This window comes from Haemorhous mexicanus, chromosome 12 (assembly GCF_027477595.1).
Source record: "Haemorhous mexicanus isolate bHaeMex1 chromosome 12, bHaeMex1.pri, whole genome shotgun sequence".
NCBI classification, from domain to species: domain Eukaryota; kingdom Metazoa; phylum Chordata; class Aves; order Passeriformes; family Fringillidae; genus Haemorhous; species Haemorhous mexicanus.
This window is the reverse complement of record NC_082352.1, coordinates 15,606,296-15,626,722: the sequence shown is the minus strand read 5'-3', so window position 1 is coordinate 15,626,722 and position 20,427 is coordinate 15,606,296. Positions and strand designations below refer to the sequence as shown.

Below are 20,427 nucleotides of genomic sequence, written 5' to 3'. Positions count from 1 at the left end.
GCAGAGGTGCGGGCCGAGTTGGGCTGGGCTGAGCCGGACCGGGCCGGGCTGGGCTAGGCTGCACTCGGCCGGGGCAGGCGGAAAAGCCTCCCCAGGGCCAGCAGAGGAGCGGGCCGGGCCTGGCCGGGTTGGGCTGGGCTGGGCCGGGCCAGCAGAACTGCGTCACACAAACCCGCAGCCGGCCCGTGCCCACTGCGGTGGCGGGCTAGGATAAAAAGAAGGGAATTACGGGGTAAATATTTATCCCTGCACATGAGGTGTCCCAGCCAAAATGGACAAAACAACCCAGGTTTTGCGCAGGTTTTCTTCTACCCTTGAAACCTTCAGGTACAGCTGGACTAGGCACTAACAGCCACATCACTGACTGCTAATGATAATAAAAGTTTGCAAAGGTCACTACAAGAAGGACATGGAGGTGTTGTAGCGAGCCCAGAGAAGGGCAATGGAGCTGGGGAAGGTCTGAAGTACAGCTCTGGTCAGGAGCTAATGAGGGAGCTAGGAAGGCTCAGCATGGGTAAAAGGAGGCTCAGAGGGGACCTTATCACTCAACAACTCCCTCACAGCAGGGTGAGCCAGGGGGGATCGGGGTCTTCTCCCAGGTAACAAACAATAGGACGAGAGGAAATGGCCTCAAGTTGTGCCAGTAGACGTTTAAATTGGGTATTAATTTCTTCATGGAAAAGGTGGCCAGGTTCTGAGGCAGGCTGCCCAGTGAAATCATGGGTGAAATCATCATCCCTGGAGATGCTCACAGGGTGTGTGGATGTGGTACCTGGGGATGAGGTTTAGTGATGAACATGGCAGTGCTGGGTTAGTGTCTGGACTCGATTTTTAGAGATCTTTTCCAATCTTACTGCTTCTATGATTCTGTTTTCCCAGTGTTCTTGCTGCTTGTCAGGGAATGCACTGAAATGAAATGTTTGCAGCACCAAACCTGCCAGACTTCAGGAAGCATTTGGACAATGCTTTCAAACACATGGTGTGAGTTTTTGGGGTAGTCCTGTGCAGGGTAAGGAGTTGGACTTGATGTTCCTTGTGAATCCCTTCTAACTCAGGGTAATCCATGATTCTACAATCCAGGCATCCCTGGAATCACTGATGCCAGATGATGCTAGGAGGGTTTCAAATCCATCAAATGCTATGTTATCCTGGTTGCCCAGGGGTATCTTTTATCCTCCACTGATAAAGCAATCCTCAGTTACATGTCCTTTACTTTGTTTTACTTAAGCACAAACCACTGCAAAGCCTCCAAAGTAAGATTCCAAACACCCCAGTAAAATTCAGCAACCTCATTACATCACAGTGTATATCTGAATATATATATATATATACATATAAACAAAAATACTACATTTTCATGCCATAAAGGCTGCTCGATATAGCAGGGAATGGAATTTTCCAGGAGTGGGATGGCTTTAGCTCCCAACCAGCCTCCACCGATGGCTCACTGGGCATCTCCAGCCCCATCTGTATGGAATGTCACCCCTTGGAAGGCTGGGGGGTGTCGTGGGCAGGGTTTCCCCGGGTATGAGAGGACCCCACCCCGGGGCTTATGTAGGACGGAATCTCATGTAGGAGCGATCGCGCCCGGCTTGTTTTGCCCCCTGCGCGCCGCCGTAGCCGTTGCCATGGCGACGGGCGCAGCGGCCCGAGGCCCGCGGAGGCGCCGGGCGCTGCCGTGGAGGCCTCAGCCGGGGGCCCCGCGCCCTGCCTGGGCATGAGGCGGGGCCGGGGCCGCTGTCCACCGCTTCTGCGGGAAGAAGGTGAGGGGTTGGAGGTGGTGGAGTGCGGGAGGAGTCTACGCGGCTCTCACCAGAGTGGCTGCCCGGGAAACCGCTGGCCCGGGCCGGTTCGGCTCCTGGTGCTTCTTGCGCTTGCGTCCCGGTGCCTCTCTCTCTGTCTACCCTGAGAGTGACTTCATGCTGGTTTTTATATTCAGCGTTTTCTGAAGCTGGGTATAAAGGCATGCCGGATATACCCACTGTGGGTTTTGTAACAGGTAGCTCGAAGTGATGCACAAGCAAGTTTTCAACAGCCTAATGAGAAAAGGATGACATGATTTGTAATGATTTCTCATCGGTGATGAGCCAGTTGCAAGGTAGCAACTTAAATGGTGAATGCAGGCAGATGCTTCTAATTACTTCAAAGGGTGAAGTTAGGAATTTTTTTTTTTCCAGCTTATGTATTGATAAGGCCATGCTGATGAACATAAATTATATTCTTTGCTATTCTTACTCACTCCTCTACCAGTTGACCCAAAAAGACATTTCCAGCCCTTCACCGGGGACTGAAGGGCTGTTGGCTTACCAAGGTGGGAATTGTCCTGCTCACTCTTTCAGCAGTTGCTGTGCTTGCTCTCTTCCAGCCCTGTGGAATTGTTCTGGCACTGTTATCAAAAATACCACAAGTGAGCCAGAGACCTCCTCCTTTTCTTTCATCACTCTCTTGTGCATGTTAATCAGACTAATTGAAGTTGTTTGTCATGTTAGATGTTAATTTCACATCCTCCTTATTTACTAAGGAAGGGTGGGAGTGGTGCAGAGGTACCTTGAGTCAGCTCAGGTCCAGCACAGCTCCTTTGTGCTGGTTTTGTGATGCTGCCCCTGATCTCCTGCCTGGTTTGCTCTCCCTGCTATCTCATGTTTTCTGTGAAGCAGAGCAGCCCAACTTTCTGTTGTTAGAAGCTCTTCTGGCCCTGTGGCAAGTGAAAAGCAGCATATAATAATCCATCAGAAACTGAGAAAAGGAGAAATTGCTTCTGAGCTCAGACCTGTTTCTCTTCATGTGTGTCATCATTTTTGTCTGCCTTGGAGCATCTCTCCAGCACCAGGGCTCAGTCACAGTACTTTTGCTTCACATCCTTTTGTTTTCCATTTTTGATTTCTGTAGATGAATATCTGCAATAAACCCCATAATAAGATAGCTCCAGAGGATTTGGGTGAAGCTGTCCCTGAGGTGAAGGTCCAACGTGCTCGAAGAAATGGCTGGAGCTGGCCCCTGCACCTGTTCCAGGTCATTGCCTGGCTGCTGTTCCTGTTCTTTGCTCTGGTTGGCTTTGGGATCCTGGTTCCCCTCCTGCCCCGCCACTGGCTGCCCGCTGGTTACATCGTATCCTTGGATGGAGAGGAGAGCAGGGGCTGGTACAACTGTCCCTGGGGGTTTGTTAGCACAGATCGCTTGTTGGGTAGCACAGAAAGCATAGGAGAAAAGCACCTAAGCCAGAATGTTTCTCTGAACTGTCACCATCATCTTGATCATCTCCTGACTATAAAAAAACAGTTGCTTTGAGATCCTCACTTTAGGTCACTGATGTTCTGCTTCATCGCTCTCCATTAAGGTTACTGCCTTTGCCTCCAGTTCCCTTCTGCTGCCTGCTTCTGCCTGTGTGTTTCCTTTGCTTTATATTATTCTTCTACCAGGGTGCTGCAGGGTTTGAGGGAAGTCATACAAAAAAGCCCCTCCTGAAACATCCTTGTTGTGAAGGCAGCCCCACCTCTCTGTGCTGGCTGGGTGAGTCATGAAAGGCAGCTTGGCTTGCTCGTGGTTGGATGGTGGGTTGCTTGTGGTGGCTCACAGTGGATCTCCTCCCTGAGCACTCTCCTGGGAGTGGTACACAAGGTGGTGTGGTATGAACTTCAGAGGAGAGGTCTCTTATGGAACAGTCTGGAGCAGCAGTTTAGTACACATCTAACAAAGATAGTGGAGGGTCTAGAGGAGAAGCAGCTGAGGACCCTTGGCTTGTTGAGCCTGGAGCAGCTGGGGAGTGATCCTAGTGCTCCCAGTACTCCTAGTGCCACCTCTACTATTATCTGTGCCCAGGGAAGGAACTTCCTCAAGACCAGACCTTGTTCTAAAGGGATGGGGTGTGCACTTACATCATTTATACATATGACACAGATGCCTCTAAGTCTTGGATATGTTTGGGATGACTTTGCTTATTATTGTTATAGTTTTTACACCTGCATGATTTAGACATTAATATAATTAGCTCAGTGGTCTTACATCTATTTAGCTTGCTCAAGTCCTTGATATTATCACAGTTCAAACCTTATGAATTTGTCTAACAAATATCTTAATGCAATCTAAAGTTACTTTTAATTCAACAGATTAACATTTCCTCAAGTTTTACTTCCCATTAATAAAGCACTAATGTCTCTTTTGTGTCAAAGGCAAATCCCTTCCCAATCTGCTCCACCAGCCATCAGAGCTCCAGTGAGCTGGACCTCTCAGAGGCCTCCTTTTTTAACTTACTACACTGATCTATTTCCTGTAGGTCTTAGTATGATCAATGATGTGCACATCTGGGTGTATAGAAACAATGACAAACTCTGGATCCTTTGTAGGAGCCTGCTTTAAAGATGTGCTCCTCCTCCTTGGGATTCTAAGGAAAAGGAAAGCAAGGTAATCAATACTACTTCCTTGATGTGACCTTTTTTTTCTTGAAAGTCTGGTCCAGTGAAAGGGGCATGTGCACAGCCTTTCCAAGGAGTCTGTATGGACTAAGAAACTTGGACCTATGTCACCAGGCTGTACTTGGGGTCAGATTCTGGTAAGTACAGGTAACTTTTGAAGACATTCTGTGCTAGGAAGGGCACTTCTGCAAGACAGAGTAGTACATAATGAGGAGGGATGTTCCTGTAGATTGAGTTATCTTTTTCCAGGGATATTTATTACAAGGCAAACGTCTCTATCAATAAAGCTCAGATTAATGTGCTGCAATCGGTTTTATAGCAATTTCTAATTCTATGCCACAAATTTTTCATCTGTGTGGGGTTTGTGTATTAAAGATTAAAAGACATATTAAATCCTTAACTGTGTACTTCAGTGTCCAGGAGTGTGTTTTATCTACCATTTAGTTGTTCATCTTACTGCAGTTTCCATTGATCCTGCGGATGCAAATGTGCGAGAAAAAAACTATCTGGGCCCTCTGGCCACCTTCAACCGTAACCAACACGCACATGTCATTGAGAACCATCACTGCCATGTCTGTGATGTAGATGTGTAAGTATCTCTTCTTTCTCCTGCGCTGTCTTCTTCATCATTGCATTTCACCATTAGTCCTCAACATCAGACACTAAGATTTGAAATTGAGCCCCTGAACTGCTACAGTGCAAGTTAAGCTTCATGCTGTGGCAGGGTTCAGGTAGTTGGGTAGGGGCCTTCTGTCAGCTGTGTGCAGGGTTCTGTGTTTTATTTCATTGCTCACGTTGTGTGGAGAAGGCTGTAGTGTGACATGTTCCCTGGGTGTTGGTGTTTTACGTATCAGTGTGTGTTTGTCTGTGTCTCTGTGTCTCTGTGTCTCTTTGTGTGTGTGTGTGTGTGTGCGCGCTTGTCTCTAGCTGGATGCTGCGAGTTCCAGGAAATGCTTGGAGGGCAGGCATTGAGTATTGCTGAATTGCTGAAGGGATTCAAATAAGAATTCAACAATCTCCAAATTAAAAATCATGCAGTGCCTTGAAAAGCGAATTTTGGGATTGTGGTGCCGCAGTGTTTGGGAGATGAAGTACTCCTGATGCAGAAGGTTTACTCACTATTACCAGGATCTCTGCTGCTGTATCCCCCTGTGTTTGAGTAACTGAAAAGTCATAGTAATGAGCTGGTGCTGCCTGCCATGCTAATGCTACCCTTTCTTTGGCAGGAGTGCCAAGTCAAAGCACTGTGGAACTTGCAACAAGTGTGTGTGTGGCTTTGATCATCACTGCAAATGGCTCAACAACTGTGTGGGAGAGAGGAATTACTGGTAAGAGCTTGGCATTGTGGCAGAAGCACAACACTGCATCAATAATGCAGCTTCTTCTCTTTCCAGGGTTCTCCTGTATCTCAGTCCAGTCTGTACTTAGACATGCAGAACCATTTTTGTTTTATCCCCTGGCTGAATAGAATCAGTCATAAGAAAACTAGATGGGAAATACAAGCATAATCATGACATTCAAATAACCAGGGATAAAATTCCTAAACTTAGAATGTTGTAGCTAAACATCTGTAAGTAAAAACAGAGAACTAGAAATAGAGTTACTAGAACTAGAAACAGAGTTACTATTTAGTATTAGGAAATGCTTAGAGGATGTTAATTGAGTGTCCTTAGTGCTTCTGAAAGCTGGAGTAGGAATGGAACCATGATGGTGCTGTTCCAGTTTGAGACAACCTGCATCCACATCATGTGCTTTCCTTACAAGACTTGCCAGTTGGTAGGAGTCACAGCAGCATATAAGGACCTCTAATCCATGCCAGGTTTGAGATAAGAATAAGGAGACCGTCGCTGTTGCTTCTCAATTTACTTTCCTGCACTTAAACCCTGTGGAAAGCAAAGTGGTGTTGTTGCTGCGTGCCATGTTACACTGGTGGCTGGTGAAGCAGATCGGGAAGGGATTTGCCTTTGACACACACTACACTTCAGATTTTGTGCAAAGGAGCTCTTTGTCTGTCCTAGATATACTTGACTGTTTTGTAACCATGGTTGCACTAAAGGGTCACAGTTTAGTCCCTCAGAGTAACAAATAATAAGTAAAGCTGTTCACCAGTATCTTATCATAAGTGTAAGAAAGTGTGACAGTAATTTGAGGTAGCTGTCTGTATCTCTATGTTTATTAGAGGGTGGGATATTGATTTGTGTGTGTGATGTTATTGAAGCCACTGAGACCTCTCCCTTTCCTGGCAGGCTCTTTTTGAACAGCGTGCTGTCTGCCATTCTGGGCCTGGGGCTTCTGCTGCTCGTCGCTTTCTATGTCTTTGTGGAGTTCTTCGTCGACCCCGCGGTGCTTCGCTCTGACCAGCACTTCGATGGTACTGCAGTGCTTCACATGAGCATCCTGGGGAGCAGGCAGCATATCTTGATGAGGGTTTGGATTCTGTCAGCTCTTCCACTGAGGAGGAGCTCCGTTCCTTACTGCTTCCATTTTATATTTCTGTTAGAGTATCTCTGCTCAGCTGGATGGAATGTCTTTCCTTACAGGGCTAGTTGCTCTTCCTAAAAGCCCTGCAGACACTGGATTTCATAGGCCTCCAGTGCACAATGGGTCTGCATCTACTTTTGAGTTAACAGGATTTCCAACTGTAAAGTTTATTTAGAGATAATTCATACCTGGACAATCTACTTACCTCCAACTCTCTTTGTTTTACAGCTTTGAGGAACCACATGGACCGCTGGTTTGTGTTTCTTCCTGCATCTCCTGTTGAGACTCGGGCACCTGCCATTTTGGTGACAGCTGGGATTTTTATTCTTCTCAGCCTAGTGACCATGATCCTGCTGGGCCACCTCTTGACCTTTCACATCTATCTCTGTAGGTATTTTGTTCCTGTCATCTATACCCCCGTTTCATTTTTGCTTATCTTCTACTCATCCTGCATTCACTGTGTGTTCAGCCATGTCACTAATATGCACCCATTGTGCAAAATTGGGATTTAACATTATATTTCTGAATTCCCCCCTGTACCAGGTAGGCTTATCAGTGCTTGTGTAATGTGGGGCTTATGTTGGTCCTCTGCAGCCATGTTTATTCTGTGTTATCCTGAAACTGAAAGCGCATGGTAGGGTACTGGAGAGGCCAAGTGGGATGAACTGGTCAATCCCAGCTTGGTGCCAGTGATGGCAGATTCAGATTAACTCCACATACGGCCTTTGTGAGTCTCCTCACAGTGCTCCCCACTTCTGTTGTGTGAAAGAGCCTGTATTTTTCCCTTACCCAGAGAAATGTGGATGTGTGGAGCTGAATTTCTGATTGGAGCACTGCCATGCAGGTTAAGGTCCCTTTATGGAAATTGTACCATATTGATACAAGAAGATTTGTGGAATTCAGAGGAAGAGGCTTTCAGAAAGGCTTCTCTTTAGATCTACTGCTTGTTGCTCTGTCAAGAAAGGATATTTATGCTTGTTTATGTAGAGATGGGCGTCAAAAACTTTTCTTCAGCTATCATCCAAAATTAAGCCAATGCTTTTTGGCTGCTGATGAAAGTCATGATAGGGAAAGATCTTACATTTGCAGTGATTGGTGGTGCCAGAAGTAGGAAAGAAGGGATGTGGTGGAAGAGAAGTGAGGACAGAGGTTACAAAGGATCCTTGAATGGATTTTCAGGTTCTCAGTTAACAGACCTGCAGATGCCAACACAAACTAGGTCAGCACAAACCAGCACGGCTCCAGAAGCAAAACAGTTGCACTGCTGAAGTGTAGTGTTTGGTAGGGGAATGTTCCCAGCTGTCAGGGACAGTGCACCCAGTGAGGACACTGACCATCCTTTTCTTCTACAGCTTCTTTGAGCTTGACTGAAATTTGGGCACGCTGCAATTTCACTTCCTTGGCAGAATTGACAGTTGGCTTTTCTGGGTTAATGGCACTGCCTGGAGATTTGAAAGGTTGATCTAGCACTTTTTAAAGACGAAAAGCATAACAAAGCTCCAGGAAGGTTTCTCCTGAATGAAAAAGGATTATTCTGTTTAGTTCTGAGTGGTATTTATCCTGTCCTTGTATGCAGCTTCCACAAGAGGGTGCTCCCTGCCTGAGATAATGACCTGCTTTATCTGACAGACAGAAACCTCTTTGTGTGCCACTAGTGCTCTGGGCTTGGGGGAGATTTTGCTGCTCTTGTCTTGGTGTGATTCTTTTTCCTCTTTTTGAATAAATTTCGAGCCAAATTAACTTCTACTTTTGGCCCAATTTTAAATCTTTATGTTCCATCTTGTGTGAAAACAGAATTATTGCTAATGTTTTTAATGTTTTATTACATTATAATCTGCTGCCTTAATGAAAATGTTCCCAGCTGTGCAGAATGTAGTGTGCAAGCCCTTGCTTTAAAGGAGGGGTGTCACCACACTGAAGCCTTTATTGTGTGTTGCATATGCATATGAATATGTATTGCACTTACCACTGCATTTGCACTTACTACTGGTTTTTAGGGAGACAAAGTATGTGTGAACTTAAACTCTTCTTATTTTATACCTGTAATTGCCAATAGTCTCCTCTGAATGTTTTAAGGTAGACAGTGTAGTAATGAACTGTCTTCCCTCTTTTGAGACTAGAAATACACCTTACCAATTCCAGTGTAATTACCGTTGGTCAGTATTTCTTCATATACTTTTTTGTTTTTCAGTAATTAAATTACAGAAATTCAATAGCACCCATGTGAGTGGTACTGCCCTTAGGCTTCTCATTACAAAATGGCTTAAGTCAGGTATGGCTATTAAAATTTAGAATCTATAATTTTGTTACAAGCACAGTGAAAATCTCAGAGTTACTCTCCAGTTAATTACTCACTATGATCACTCAAATAAAGTAGGTTATTTTCAAATAGTAGATCCATGTATTCAAAATTACTAGTCTTGATTCAGATTCAGTTCTGGAGGCATTTGGTGAAGCATGGCACTTCAGAAGCTTGGAGGGAGGACTTTTTTTTTCTTCAATACCAAAAGGCTGATAGTAGAATAAAAAAAAAAAAATACTAGGGAATATAGGAAAGCATATAGGGTTATTCACAGACTGATTATATTTTGCATGCAATGTGCTGCAGTGTTATCTGGCCAAAAAATGCAGTATTTCAACTAAATAGCTCTATTAAAATATTTTAAAAGTTACACTCTAAGTATTCAGAAACCAACAAAATCCAAATTTAAAATGGTTAATAGGCCTTTGCTTATGAAGCAACATTCTGTTTTTCAAAGAAAGCAAAGGGTGCCATTCTAGGAGCACTTGCCAGCACCCTGCACTGTCCCTGTTAAGTAATCCCTTGGCTGCAGACTCACATTCATCTCTATGTTCTCTCTTCTTGGCCAAATGGATCCTGATTTTTTATTTCTTCATAAAGTGATTGTGATTCCTTCAAAAGGTGATTTTTATTTATTCATAAGGTGATTCTCCTCCACTTCTCTGTGAAGTAGTCCTGTGTTCAGGGCATGGTATTGAGAGGTAAGATATCAGTGATCTAAATGTCTTCAGGCAGAGGGAGGATTTTAGTCCAGCTGATCCTAGGCATCTGCTTTAACTGCTGTGCTTCTGTAAAAAGGAGGAATAGCCACCAGGCTGTGCACTAAAACCCTTCAGCATCCTTTTCTGGGTTTATTCTCTAAAAATACTTAAGGTCATTATGGGAAGAATGTCTGCGTTTTGGACTCTTGGGTCTGATGAAGAAACCAAGTTGCTCAGAAATGTCACATGCTTTTGGTCATTCATGGAAGAAGATGTGTTTGCATGGGCACCTGGAGAGCTCATAAAGTCAGGGATGTGAACTCTGGGCACATCTGTTTGGCACGAGGCAAGCTGTGCATTTGATGCTCTCTGGTTTGCACATTAAGTGTCTCAATCACTACAGGACACACTAACCTGCTCCATTTCTTCTCTCCATTTAGCACCACCTTCTGCAATACCTTCTGATTGCTCACTGGGCTATTTGTACAGTGCAGATCTAAACCTCTTAGACAAGAATAATGGATTTGCCCTGAAATGAACTGAACAAATTACTACAGTATAGAGGGCTGTACCATTCTGATACACTTTAGAATAGCAGGACTATAAGAAAGCTTTGTGATGGTGACAATAAAGGATCTAGTAGGATGTACAGAGCACAGCTGCTTTTGGCTTGGATTATCAGTTTCTTCATGTTTATAGTTACTATTTGATGGTATAGTTATCCAGCCTGTTTGTGTAAGTGCAGTCAGGGAGGGGCCTTTCCTGTGCTGACAGGTCTCTTTCTTCCCTTTCAGTGTGGCACAAGCTGACTACGTATGAGTACATCCTGCAGCAGCGTCCCCAGCAGCAGCCAGACAAGGTAGACAAGAAACAGGAGTCTTGTTCCTCCCAAGTGAGACCCAGTCAGGTACTCACTTTCAGCCCATTTTCCAAAAACAGCCTTGTTTGTTTGCTGTGTAAACTTTGCTTTGCTTTCTTGTGCTCCAGATTTTAAAGGCAGTTGCCAAAGATAAGACTTGGTACTTTGATGGAGTTGAGTAGGATGTGAAAGAGTGCAAGGCCTGTAATTCCATGAACACTTTAGGTATAAGCAAGTAGTGCTTTCAAAGGAATCAATCCCACCCACTCTCTTCCTCCACCACTTGTTTTGGGCCCTGCACTATCTTGTCTCTTCTGCCAGCACAGCTGTTCATTAGGACAGGGTGGGGGAACTCATCTGAGTAACAATAAACTTTATTAAAAAAATAGTTGAGCTGGCCCAGCTGCCTCCCATTCGGTTCACCAAGCAGTCACATAAATGCCTGGCTCAGCACGAAGGAGGGTGACTGAGGAGTGGGAAGAATCCTTTCCCTGAAAAGGACAGGACCATCTGTTTGGGTGGCACTGCACATCTTGGGGCCTTGTGTCATGACTTCAAATGAGATAGGCTCTAGGGCTGGGGAAACTGGGGCTAATCACTGAGCAGCTAATAATATCAGTAATTTAACCATCTTAAAAGTGAAAAGGGCACCAGTTTTCAGAAATGACCCAGATATCTGCTTTTCTTTGAAATGAGTCTGTATAATGATAAGGGTCCTTGTTATTACCATGATGTTGATCTATGTCTGTGTAAAAAGAGTTCTACAAGCTCTTAAATGCTGTTAGACTCTGCTGAGGTAAGTATATCTGCCTCTGAATGGAGTGGTTCAGTGTAATTTATTTTGATACAAGGCAAAATAAATTATTGGATTAACTCAGATTTTGACTGGACACATTCTATACTGTCTTCAGCAGGGGCTTGAACTAGAAATTTCCAAAACTTCTTCCTAGTCTAAATTCTGTGATTCTCAGTCATGTGTAATTTTTCATTTTATGCAAGTAAGTTATTTACTATACAAACATTTTTGTATTTCAAAAGAAATTAATTTAATACAAGCTTCATCCAAGTATTCTCTGTGGAGATACTGGGATGTCTCTGGATTCATCCATAGTTCTTCCCTATCAAAGCAAAGGGGAAAGTGAGTTCATTTAGTTTTCTATAATATGAACTCCCTAGCTTTTCATATATATTTTTTACTGTTTTGGAAAAGTTGAACTTTCAGTTTAAACAGAGGTTTCCATAACAACAAAAATATTTGGCACTTTGTTTCACAGAGCTTTGCTTACTATGAAAATTAAAAAAATAACAAAGCATTATCTCTAATCATCTAGTTATTGAATTTTAGTTAATACTGAAAATGTATTTGAACAGGGGTGGACTTTATGTGTGTGTGCACTTTTGGGATGTTAGCATTCTCCTGTCCTGTGTTGTTCTCCTGTCTGCACTGGTTGTTATCTAAATATGTGTGAGTATGGTTAATTTGAAGCAGCAAGCCTGGAAGGAGCAGGGTGAAAAGGAGTTTGATGTTTCAGGACTGCAGTTAGGACCTTGGGGAACAAGAAAGACTGGATGATGCCCAGTAACATTGTTAAGAAAAATGTTAACCCACTAGATTTTCCTTGTTTCTTACATAGCAACCAGAGATAAACACAAACAAATAGATTGGAGTAGGAGGACACCAAGTGACTTGCCTTTTGTAAGCTGTGTTGAATACAGCCTTCTTTAGCTTGAACACTGCAACCCTTTGTAATTGATCCAACATGTTGTAAGCATAAAATGGAAATTATCCTCTTCCCACTTTTGTCTGAACTGTTCATTCATTTTAGGGACTAAGAAGAAACATGCTTTTCCCCTTTAACGTTTGGTTTTGAGCCTTATTCAAGCTTGGGTGTTGGTTTTGGCTTCACTTTTCCATGTTGGTCTGTGGTCAAGTCTTTAGCTATGTTCAAGTTAAAGGATTCTTGTTCAGGATAAAGGATTCTTATGTACTTGTAGGATCTACAAAATACGAGCCCTAATTTTGCACATTTAAGTGGTTCAGATGTTACAAAAAATGCAAAACAGTTGGCCACATTGAGCCTTTGCTTCTATTACCATACCTAAAGCAGGATGTGCAAGTAACCATTTTTTCTGCAGTCATTTGCAGTCCAAAGAAATATAAACTAAACCAAACCCTATGCTTTAATGCATAATTGCATTCATGCCAGGGAGCTGGCTTTCATATGAGGCCAGCTGGGATGTGATTCTTCTCACATTCCTAAAGCTTTGAACTTGCTTTGGAAGCTGATTCAGGTTGGTGGGATTTGATTTTAAATATTAAACACAGATTTTACTCAGCTTCCCTTACACTTTCAGAATTGTTTCTTTCTTCCAATGTTGATGTAAGACAAACTTAGTCTTCACTCTCAGCCTCAACACTTGCAACAGACCCACCTTCCTTGGGACAAGAACTCTTTCTTCCTGTTCAATTCTGCTTCCCCTCCAGGCAGACAGCACTTCAGGGCGCTTCCTGACACTGAAGTGGTTGATAAGGGCAGCTGCAGGGGGCAAGGGAGCTGAATCCATCCTGGGCTTGTAAGCCATGGACCTTGGGGTGGTCACAGCTGGCAGTTGGTGAACGTGGCCAGGATTTGCATGGGGGCAGAACTTGGGCAGTGTGTCACTCCAGCAGTCTGCTTTCAGCAGGAGCAGCAGCTGAATCCTGACACCCCAGCTGCAAAGGGTGGCTCGTCTTGATGCTGCAGTGGAAGGATTCTGATTCTCCTGCTAAATGCCTGGGAGCAGAGGGAGGCTTGGGCTCTGTGCTGTGGCTGTTGCTGTGGCTGTAGCTGTTGTGTCACACTCAGAGAGAACATTGTATTTTCTACTGATTGAGTCTCATTTGTTTTCATAGTCAGCTCTAATGCTTTACTTTCATTTATGTGGCTGATTTGGTTCTACATTATTTATAGAAGGCTGAAATGAACAAAATGGATTTAAAAAGGCTCTTTCATTCCCTGCTTGGAAAGAAATTGTCCACGTTATTCTCAAGATGAATCATTTATTAAGCTCCCTTGAAATGCCAGTACTGCAGTCCTGTTTATGTGCTGTGGACATTGAGTCCTGATTGTTTTCAGTTGTTCTGTGCAGTGAGATGTCTCCTGCTGCAGCTCATTTCAGCCATGAGCTGCTTCCCTCTGAAAAGACCTGCATCTCTGCCTGTACACTCACAGTGACATGAGACTGTGTCAGGTCTCCTTCCCTTGTGACTCAGGTGCATGAGGCCTGAAGGTAAATCTTGATTGTAAATGTCCCAAGGAGCTTTGAGGAGACATTTGTGCACACTTTGTGTTCATTTGGTGATGAGTGATGATGTGACTTGAGTTACAAGTTCCAATTGAAATACATGTAGTAAATTTCTGCAGATTATTAATCTTGCACTTGGATGAATTTTGAAATCAGAAGGACATGGTTTTGATTTCTAAACCAATTCCCTTTAGATTTTATGTTACTACCTATAAAACAGCTGCATTTTTTTCTCTTTTTATTTGTCTTTCCTTTTTATTCCTAACATCTGAAATGATTTCTTGGCTGTCACTGAATGTGCAGCTCCATGGATTCTTTTCCGGTTCAGAGACTGTTGCTTTGTATATAAAGTTTAAACTGCTTTTCCCACATGCTTCACTTTCCATCTTTACCTCTAGCAATATTGATTTTTTTTGTGCCATTTTAGCACCCTGTAATTCAATATTGCAAAGATCTTCCGCAGCTCTTTGCGGCGGGCTTTCATTTTTAATGCCTTACATCAGGGAGTGTCATCACCAGGCTTCTCACTGCTCTGCTCTTTTGTTGATTGTTTATGAATTTGTTCAAGTGCAGAGGCCCTGGATCTCTCAGGAACTCATTTGTGGCATGTCCAATTTTGACTTCATTTTCTCAAATTTGCTGATCAGGCTCTTCAGAAAAAAGAGCCTGATCAGCAAATTTGAGAAAATGAAGTCAAAATTGGACATGCCACAAAGGTCTTCATGAAGTCAAAATTGGACATGCCAAAAAGGTCTTCATGAGCTCGTTTTAGCTATTTTTGAAGCTAATGCCTATCACATTTTAAGTCCTTCCATCTTAACCTAAAAGTTACTTTAAAATATCTTTATAGTCGCTGCACAGTGAAATACTTATGAAGAAGTTCTCTTGATGATTAGCCAAGTTTAAAAGCAGCTGTGTGGTGTCCAGGTTCTTCTGAGCATGATTTTTCCTTTTTTGATAACAGTGCTTCATACTCTTCATCCCTTGGTACTCTGACCATGCTAACTGGGTGCTTTTGAGGGAGAACTGGGCTCCTTTCCTGTAATACAGCACTTGGATTTAGGAGACTTATTCTTATAATGTTTCTGAAAATACGCAGTTTTCAAGTTCAGCTGTCATTACTCTGAGCTCATCCATACTTGAGGCAAATAAACAATATATCACACTCATTTTTAAAAATCAGCAGGTCTTAACCATACAGGGTTACACAATAAATAGAAAACACTTTATGTCTTTCCTGTATATTTGATGCTTCCATTCTCCTCACCTCCATTTTGAATTTAAAAGACATTTTTTGCATTCACTGCAGAGCTCCTCAGATTGGACTGTGTAACTAATGGAAGCTTTAAGTGGTATTTTGAATGTGCTCCCAAGAAATGACTAAGCTGATCTCTGTAAGTGTGATTTGGTTTTGAGTCATATGAAATACTGACTGGACTAAACAAATTAATAAAGGACTTCTAATTGTGCCAATCTTGGGTTTTCCATCTTCTTAAGCTCAATTTCCTGCTGTGCTACCAATAAGAATGAAAGATATCTGGCATAAGGAGAGAGAGTACATCTGTAATGGAAATCCCTCTTCTCCCCTCTGTGTTTGTATTACTCTGAAGATGTTGTTTGTTTTGTTTTTCTCCAGGAAGCAGACTTATTGTCAGGTAATCCTGGCTATACAGACCCTGGAATTCAAGTAGAGGAATTCTCAACAGTAACTTCAGGAAAAAGGTGAGAAAAGTCAAGGATAAGATTCTCCCAGCACCATGTGTGGTGAATGGGAAATTGCTGTTAAGGTCACTGATGGGCCCTAAGACAGCAGTACTTAGAAGGATAGGGAGCATCAGTGTTTGGAGCAAGGCATGGTGATATCTTTGAGTTTCAGGAGGGTAGATACCTGCAGGAATACTTGCCTTCCCTCTCCTGGGAAAATATTGTTCCTAGAATACTCTATTTAGGCTGTTTTATATTAAATATTTTATAGCAAACTGGTTTCTATTAATTGTTTTATATTAAAATTACTTTAAGGCTGGCTGATTTGTCCTGTAACTCCTCTATTGAGCTCGTTATAGTTGCATGATTTTAGGTTGTGGAGGAATGCATCACAACAGTTACAAGTTTATAACACAGGCAAGCACTCATGGGAAAACAGGATCCTTGTTTCTTAATTAGTCCTTTCCTGTTAACTTGTGTCCCTGGGGATTTCCTTCATATTTTGCACAATTGTGCAGGAGAAGTTCCCCTGCAGTTTTGCTGGGAATGCTGTGGAAGGCAGGGGAGGCTGTGATCAGCCTGATCTGTGTGTGCAGGCAAAGAGAGCATCAGACTTACATCCTGCCTTAGGGAATCACCTTGTGTGTCTGCTGTGTTTTTAGCTTTCCAAAGCTCTATGTCCATAACCAAGAAGGTGACCCCAAGCAGAGCTCATCCCCTGGGTCCCCATCTCTTCACTCTGTGGCTCCTTCTCAGGTAAGGAGGATTTGCCACACACCCAAGGTGCTGCTGACAACCCAGCCAGGTGCTGAGGCAGGCTCACTCTAGAGCAGGCTGTGCTTACCCCTGCTCACACAGGCTCTGCCTCCCCTCAGTGAGTGTCTGCAGGTGTGGCTGTGCCCTGCAGTCACCAAATCCAGGTGATGTTCTCCTGTCTCCACTCAGGCATGATCAGAGCTATCCTACAGTCCCCTCGTAAGCTCACAGCTGTAATCCAGTGCCTTGCTGCCCCAGTGCAGCTCAGTGACTCTGGCTATACTGCTTTGTTGATGTTAGAAGCTCTGCATGTTTTCTATAGAGCAAAATCCAACAGTTTAAATGTTCAAATAAAGCAGTTTCCCAGGGAAACATGGTGTGTGTGAATATGGAGCTTGAGTGTATGGAACAGCTCTCCAAAGTGGACAGGGCTCCTGATATTCACATATCTGCATCCAGATGCTCTCTCCTCTTGCTCAGATGGCAGGTGGTGGTGCTTTTCCTCTTTCCTCCAAGCTTATTAATCAGTCTTGCCATCTAGATGGCAAGAAAAAATTGTTTTCATCAATATTGTATTTGGGACAAGGACTGTCCCTTTCTTGGGACATCCTGTGCTCTGTGAGTTTTATTTCCCTTTTGTAGTTTGGCTTTACAAATGTAAGTGACCAGTGTCTCACACAACCCCCCAGCTCTATGAGACAGCAGCTTCAAGGTACCTACACAGAGAGAGTCACTGTATGCAGATATTGGGGGGTGTGTTCATTAAATGCCTGTTCTCTATTACTTCTTTGTAGTATCTCAGTCTTTATTGGTAAAATATTCTTGGACTTTGGTTATACCTAGTGCTTGTTATTCAAAGTAGGAAGAATTAGAAAGAGGTAATAAGTAAAAAAATTGTCTCCTTCCTTTGGGCTGGTGAAGTGACTTCCCTTCTCTTGGGCTACTTGCTTTCACAGCAACGGAAGAAAAGAAGAAAGAAAATGCAGAAAGTTTCTTCTTCTGCAATGGACAGTGGATCTAAAGCACATGCTACACCTCAGCCCTCATTCCCAGATCCCCTGTCAGGTGAGAGTGTACCAGTCAGCTTCTCTGGTGAATCTTGCATAAATATATGTATGATCTGCTTTAACACTAGTGCATCAGCCAGAACAGACTTCCTGGGCTTGTTGATGTCTTTGTGGGGCTGAGACATCTCTCTCTCCTTAAGGTTTCCTCTCCCTTTATTTCCATCTGCAGAGTTCCCAGCCACGGCTGCTGTCACCTCACCTTCCCACAGGCTTCACCTCTTAGTGCCAGCTTTTCCTCTGAGAGCTGCTGTGTCCCCCAGCAGCATGGGCCTCATCCAGGCAGCAGGACCTCCAGCTGACTATCACTCTGAGTCTGCTGAGTCCATGGATGAGATTCCTGTGGCTCAGACTCACCTTGGGAGCCCAGTCCTTCAAGGGCCTCCTCAGAATAACTCAGGCAACTCTCAACATTATCCCTTGTCCACAGACAATCCCAGAGGAGTCAGGAAGAAGAATCTGTATTCTGAGCACAAGGTCAAAAGAAGCTGCCAGCAGGACAGACATGTGGAACGAGACCTGGAGCTTTTTTCTAAGATTCCTGCTGTGTTTGTAAGTAAGAGCAGTGGAGAACCTTTTGTTCCTCAGCCCCAGCCCAGTGAGAGCACGTCAGAGCCTGACCACAGAAAATGCACCAGCAAGCAGCATGTGAGCACACATGATCCATGCTCAAAGGACATAAGGACAAGCACCACAGCGGCCTAGGGATCATCCTTCAAAGCCATGGCCTTTGGGAACAGCTGTAGTGCTGAGTGGAGGCCTACAGGACTCACCCCTCACTGTGCACGTGCTGTCAGGCTGCAGTGGGACATTTCTCATCCTCAGCCAAAGGCAAGAGGCAGCAAGGTGGCAAACCTGAGGTAGACTTGCTCACGAGAGCTCAAGTGCTTTCCCTGGGGAAGGGCCAACCCCACTTGGCCCTCTGCACACTGGTACTGCAGTAAGTTCCCAGCAGAGTGTATGGGGAAGAACAAGGCTGCACCTCTGCCATTCCCTGCAAGCTGTATTTCCATCTGCCTACTCCCTGTCATTGGATCATGCTCAGGGGCTTCAGCAGGTGGTCAGGGAGTAACCTCAGGATTGCCCCATCCCTATACCGCTTTCCACTGTGCATCCCCAAGCCAAGACCACCACCAGCATGTTCTCTGGAAGGCAGCATAGTTTGACCTGCTCCCCCTTCCCAGCAGTCTGGGGTGCCCCACACTGCAGCATTCTCATCAGAAGTCTTGGGATACAGCAGGCCCTGAAACCTTTCCAGTTCCTGGGCTGCCAGATCCGTATTAGTCCACAGCCAAGCCTGGGGTGTGTGTAGTGCAGAAAGATCCCACAGCAGACAGTGGGGCACATGGCAGTGCCTTGAGCCACAGCACCCTGTGCTGGGGGTGAGCTGCAGAGAGCTGTCTGGGCTGCCATCCTACAGCACCTGTGCTCTCCCTGCCCTCATGGCTTCCCCAAGCAGTGTGCCCTGTTTCAGGTTCCTGGCTGAGTGCTGAGGTTGGGCCTTTAGCAAGCCCAGATCTGCCTAGCAGCCAGCTATCTCAGAGCCCAGACAGCAGCCACCAGCATGGCCATGTCTGACAGGATTTGGCACAGCCCTGAGCAGCAGCACTGGCGTGGCTGGATGCACATTTCCAGGCACATCCCAGCACAGCACACTGCTGGTGCTGTGAGCAAACAGGTGCACCAGAAAAGAAAAGGAAGCCAGGGAAGTCTTCATCACCCTTCAAAATGTTTTGATGTGTGGAAGGCACAACTGACCTTTCTCCAGCCTATGGCAGGTTAGGGAGGGACAGGACAAAGCATGGTGCTGTGAGAGCCAAGCTAAGCTGTTCTCCCTCTGTCTAGCTCAGTCTGCAAGCATTCCTTGGAACTGGCTCAGAGCAGGACAGGGATCCGGAGTCAAAGGCTCTCTGGGCACAGTCAACATGGGACAGGCAGGCTGGACTCACAGCCTTCATGGGAGAGGCTAGCCTGAGAGAAAGACCTGGGAGTGTTTTAAAGGGTTGCCTTACCACTCTTCTCTTGTGTGATTTTTTTGTCTCCTGAAAGAACTGGGATGAGGAGCTTTGACTCTTCATCAATTTACACAATCTGTTGATCAGAAAAAGTGAAGTCTGATGTAGCTGTTGAAGTCATTTTGTCTCAGTTTGCAGGAAGGGCTGGCCTGTGGTCACACTCCTTGCAGCTTCCCTGCCTGCTGTGGCCAGTGGTTCCCACTGGCAGTGTGATGCTTTGGGAAAGCAGGTGAGTGTGGACCAGCAGACGTGGCACTGGGTGTCTGCAGAGACCAGGGCATTGCTCACCTATGTGTCCTACTTAGACAAAGTCTCTCCTGTTTCTCCTCATGTCCACTGTCATCCAAGGAAACTGTGTCCTGCAGCAATGCTGGGCTCCTGGTTTTCCAAGGCCAGCTGTCCCTCCACCAGAAAGCATTGGTAATTCCTCTTCAGCAGGTGCCCCTGAGCAGACCTTGTGTGTTACTCTGTCCATGCAGAATCAGTCCCAAAATCATGTATGGAGCTCTTTGGTAGCTCTGGCCACAATAAAATTTTCTATATTCTTTGCTAAATAGTTTCCTCCTTTCTTTTGCAGCAATTCCTGGCTCTGCCCTGTTGTTGATCCCTGGGCTGTTTGGTTCTCTTCTCCCTGAGCCTCTGGAGTCCCAGAAGGGCTCAGCACTGTAATTGATGTGGGGGTGACAGCAGTCCCCTCTCCACAGGGCCTTTTGGGTGTTAGATGAGAGTGTCTTCCCTGAGGGGTAGGGATCAGACCATCTTCTCCTGAGCTGTGTACCCCAGCCTGGTTTTTGTGCTGGAGCACCAGAGGAAGGAGGCCCAGCCAGCTCTGCATTCTGCTGCAGAAA

General features: G+C 44.8%; 1 protein-coding gene across 6 annotated transcripts; it reads left to right on the top strand.

The window, feature by feature from the left end:
* The first annotated feature begins 1,631 nt into the window (after window positions 1–1,631).
* On the top strand, window positions 1,632–20,133 carry ZDHHC1 (zinc finger DHHC-type containing 1). Of its 6 annotated transcripts, none has more exons than XM_059857261.1 (11): window positions 1,632–1,763; window positions 2,890–3,108; window positions 4,826–5,001; window positions 5,639–5,740; window positions 6,659–6,783; window positions 7,122–7,280; window positions 10,691–10,803; window positions 15,677–15,762; window positions 16,407–16,500; window positions 17,457–17,565; window positions 17,737–20,133. In XM_059857261.1, the coding sequence occupies exons 2-11, from the start codon at window positions 2,890–2,892 to the stop codon at window positions 18,267–18,269; spliced, it is 1,716 nt and encodes a 571-aa protein (XP_059713244.1). In that variant the 5' UTR covers window positions 1,632–1,763; the 3' UTR covers window positions 18,270–20,133. The 6 variants fall into 6 exon arrangements, with proteins under 6 accessions (XP_059713244.1, XP_059713249.1, XP_059713246.1 ...); XM_059857263.1 differs by having other exon boundaries at window positions 1,650–1,763; window positions 10,691–10,755; window positions 17,995–20,133; XM_059857262.1 differs by having other exon boundaries at window positions 1,652–1,763; window positions 17,995–20,133.
* Window positions 20,134–20,427: the final 294 nt, after the last annotated feature.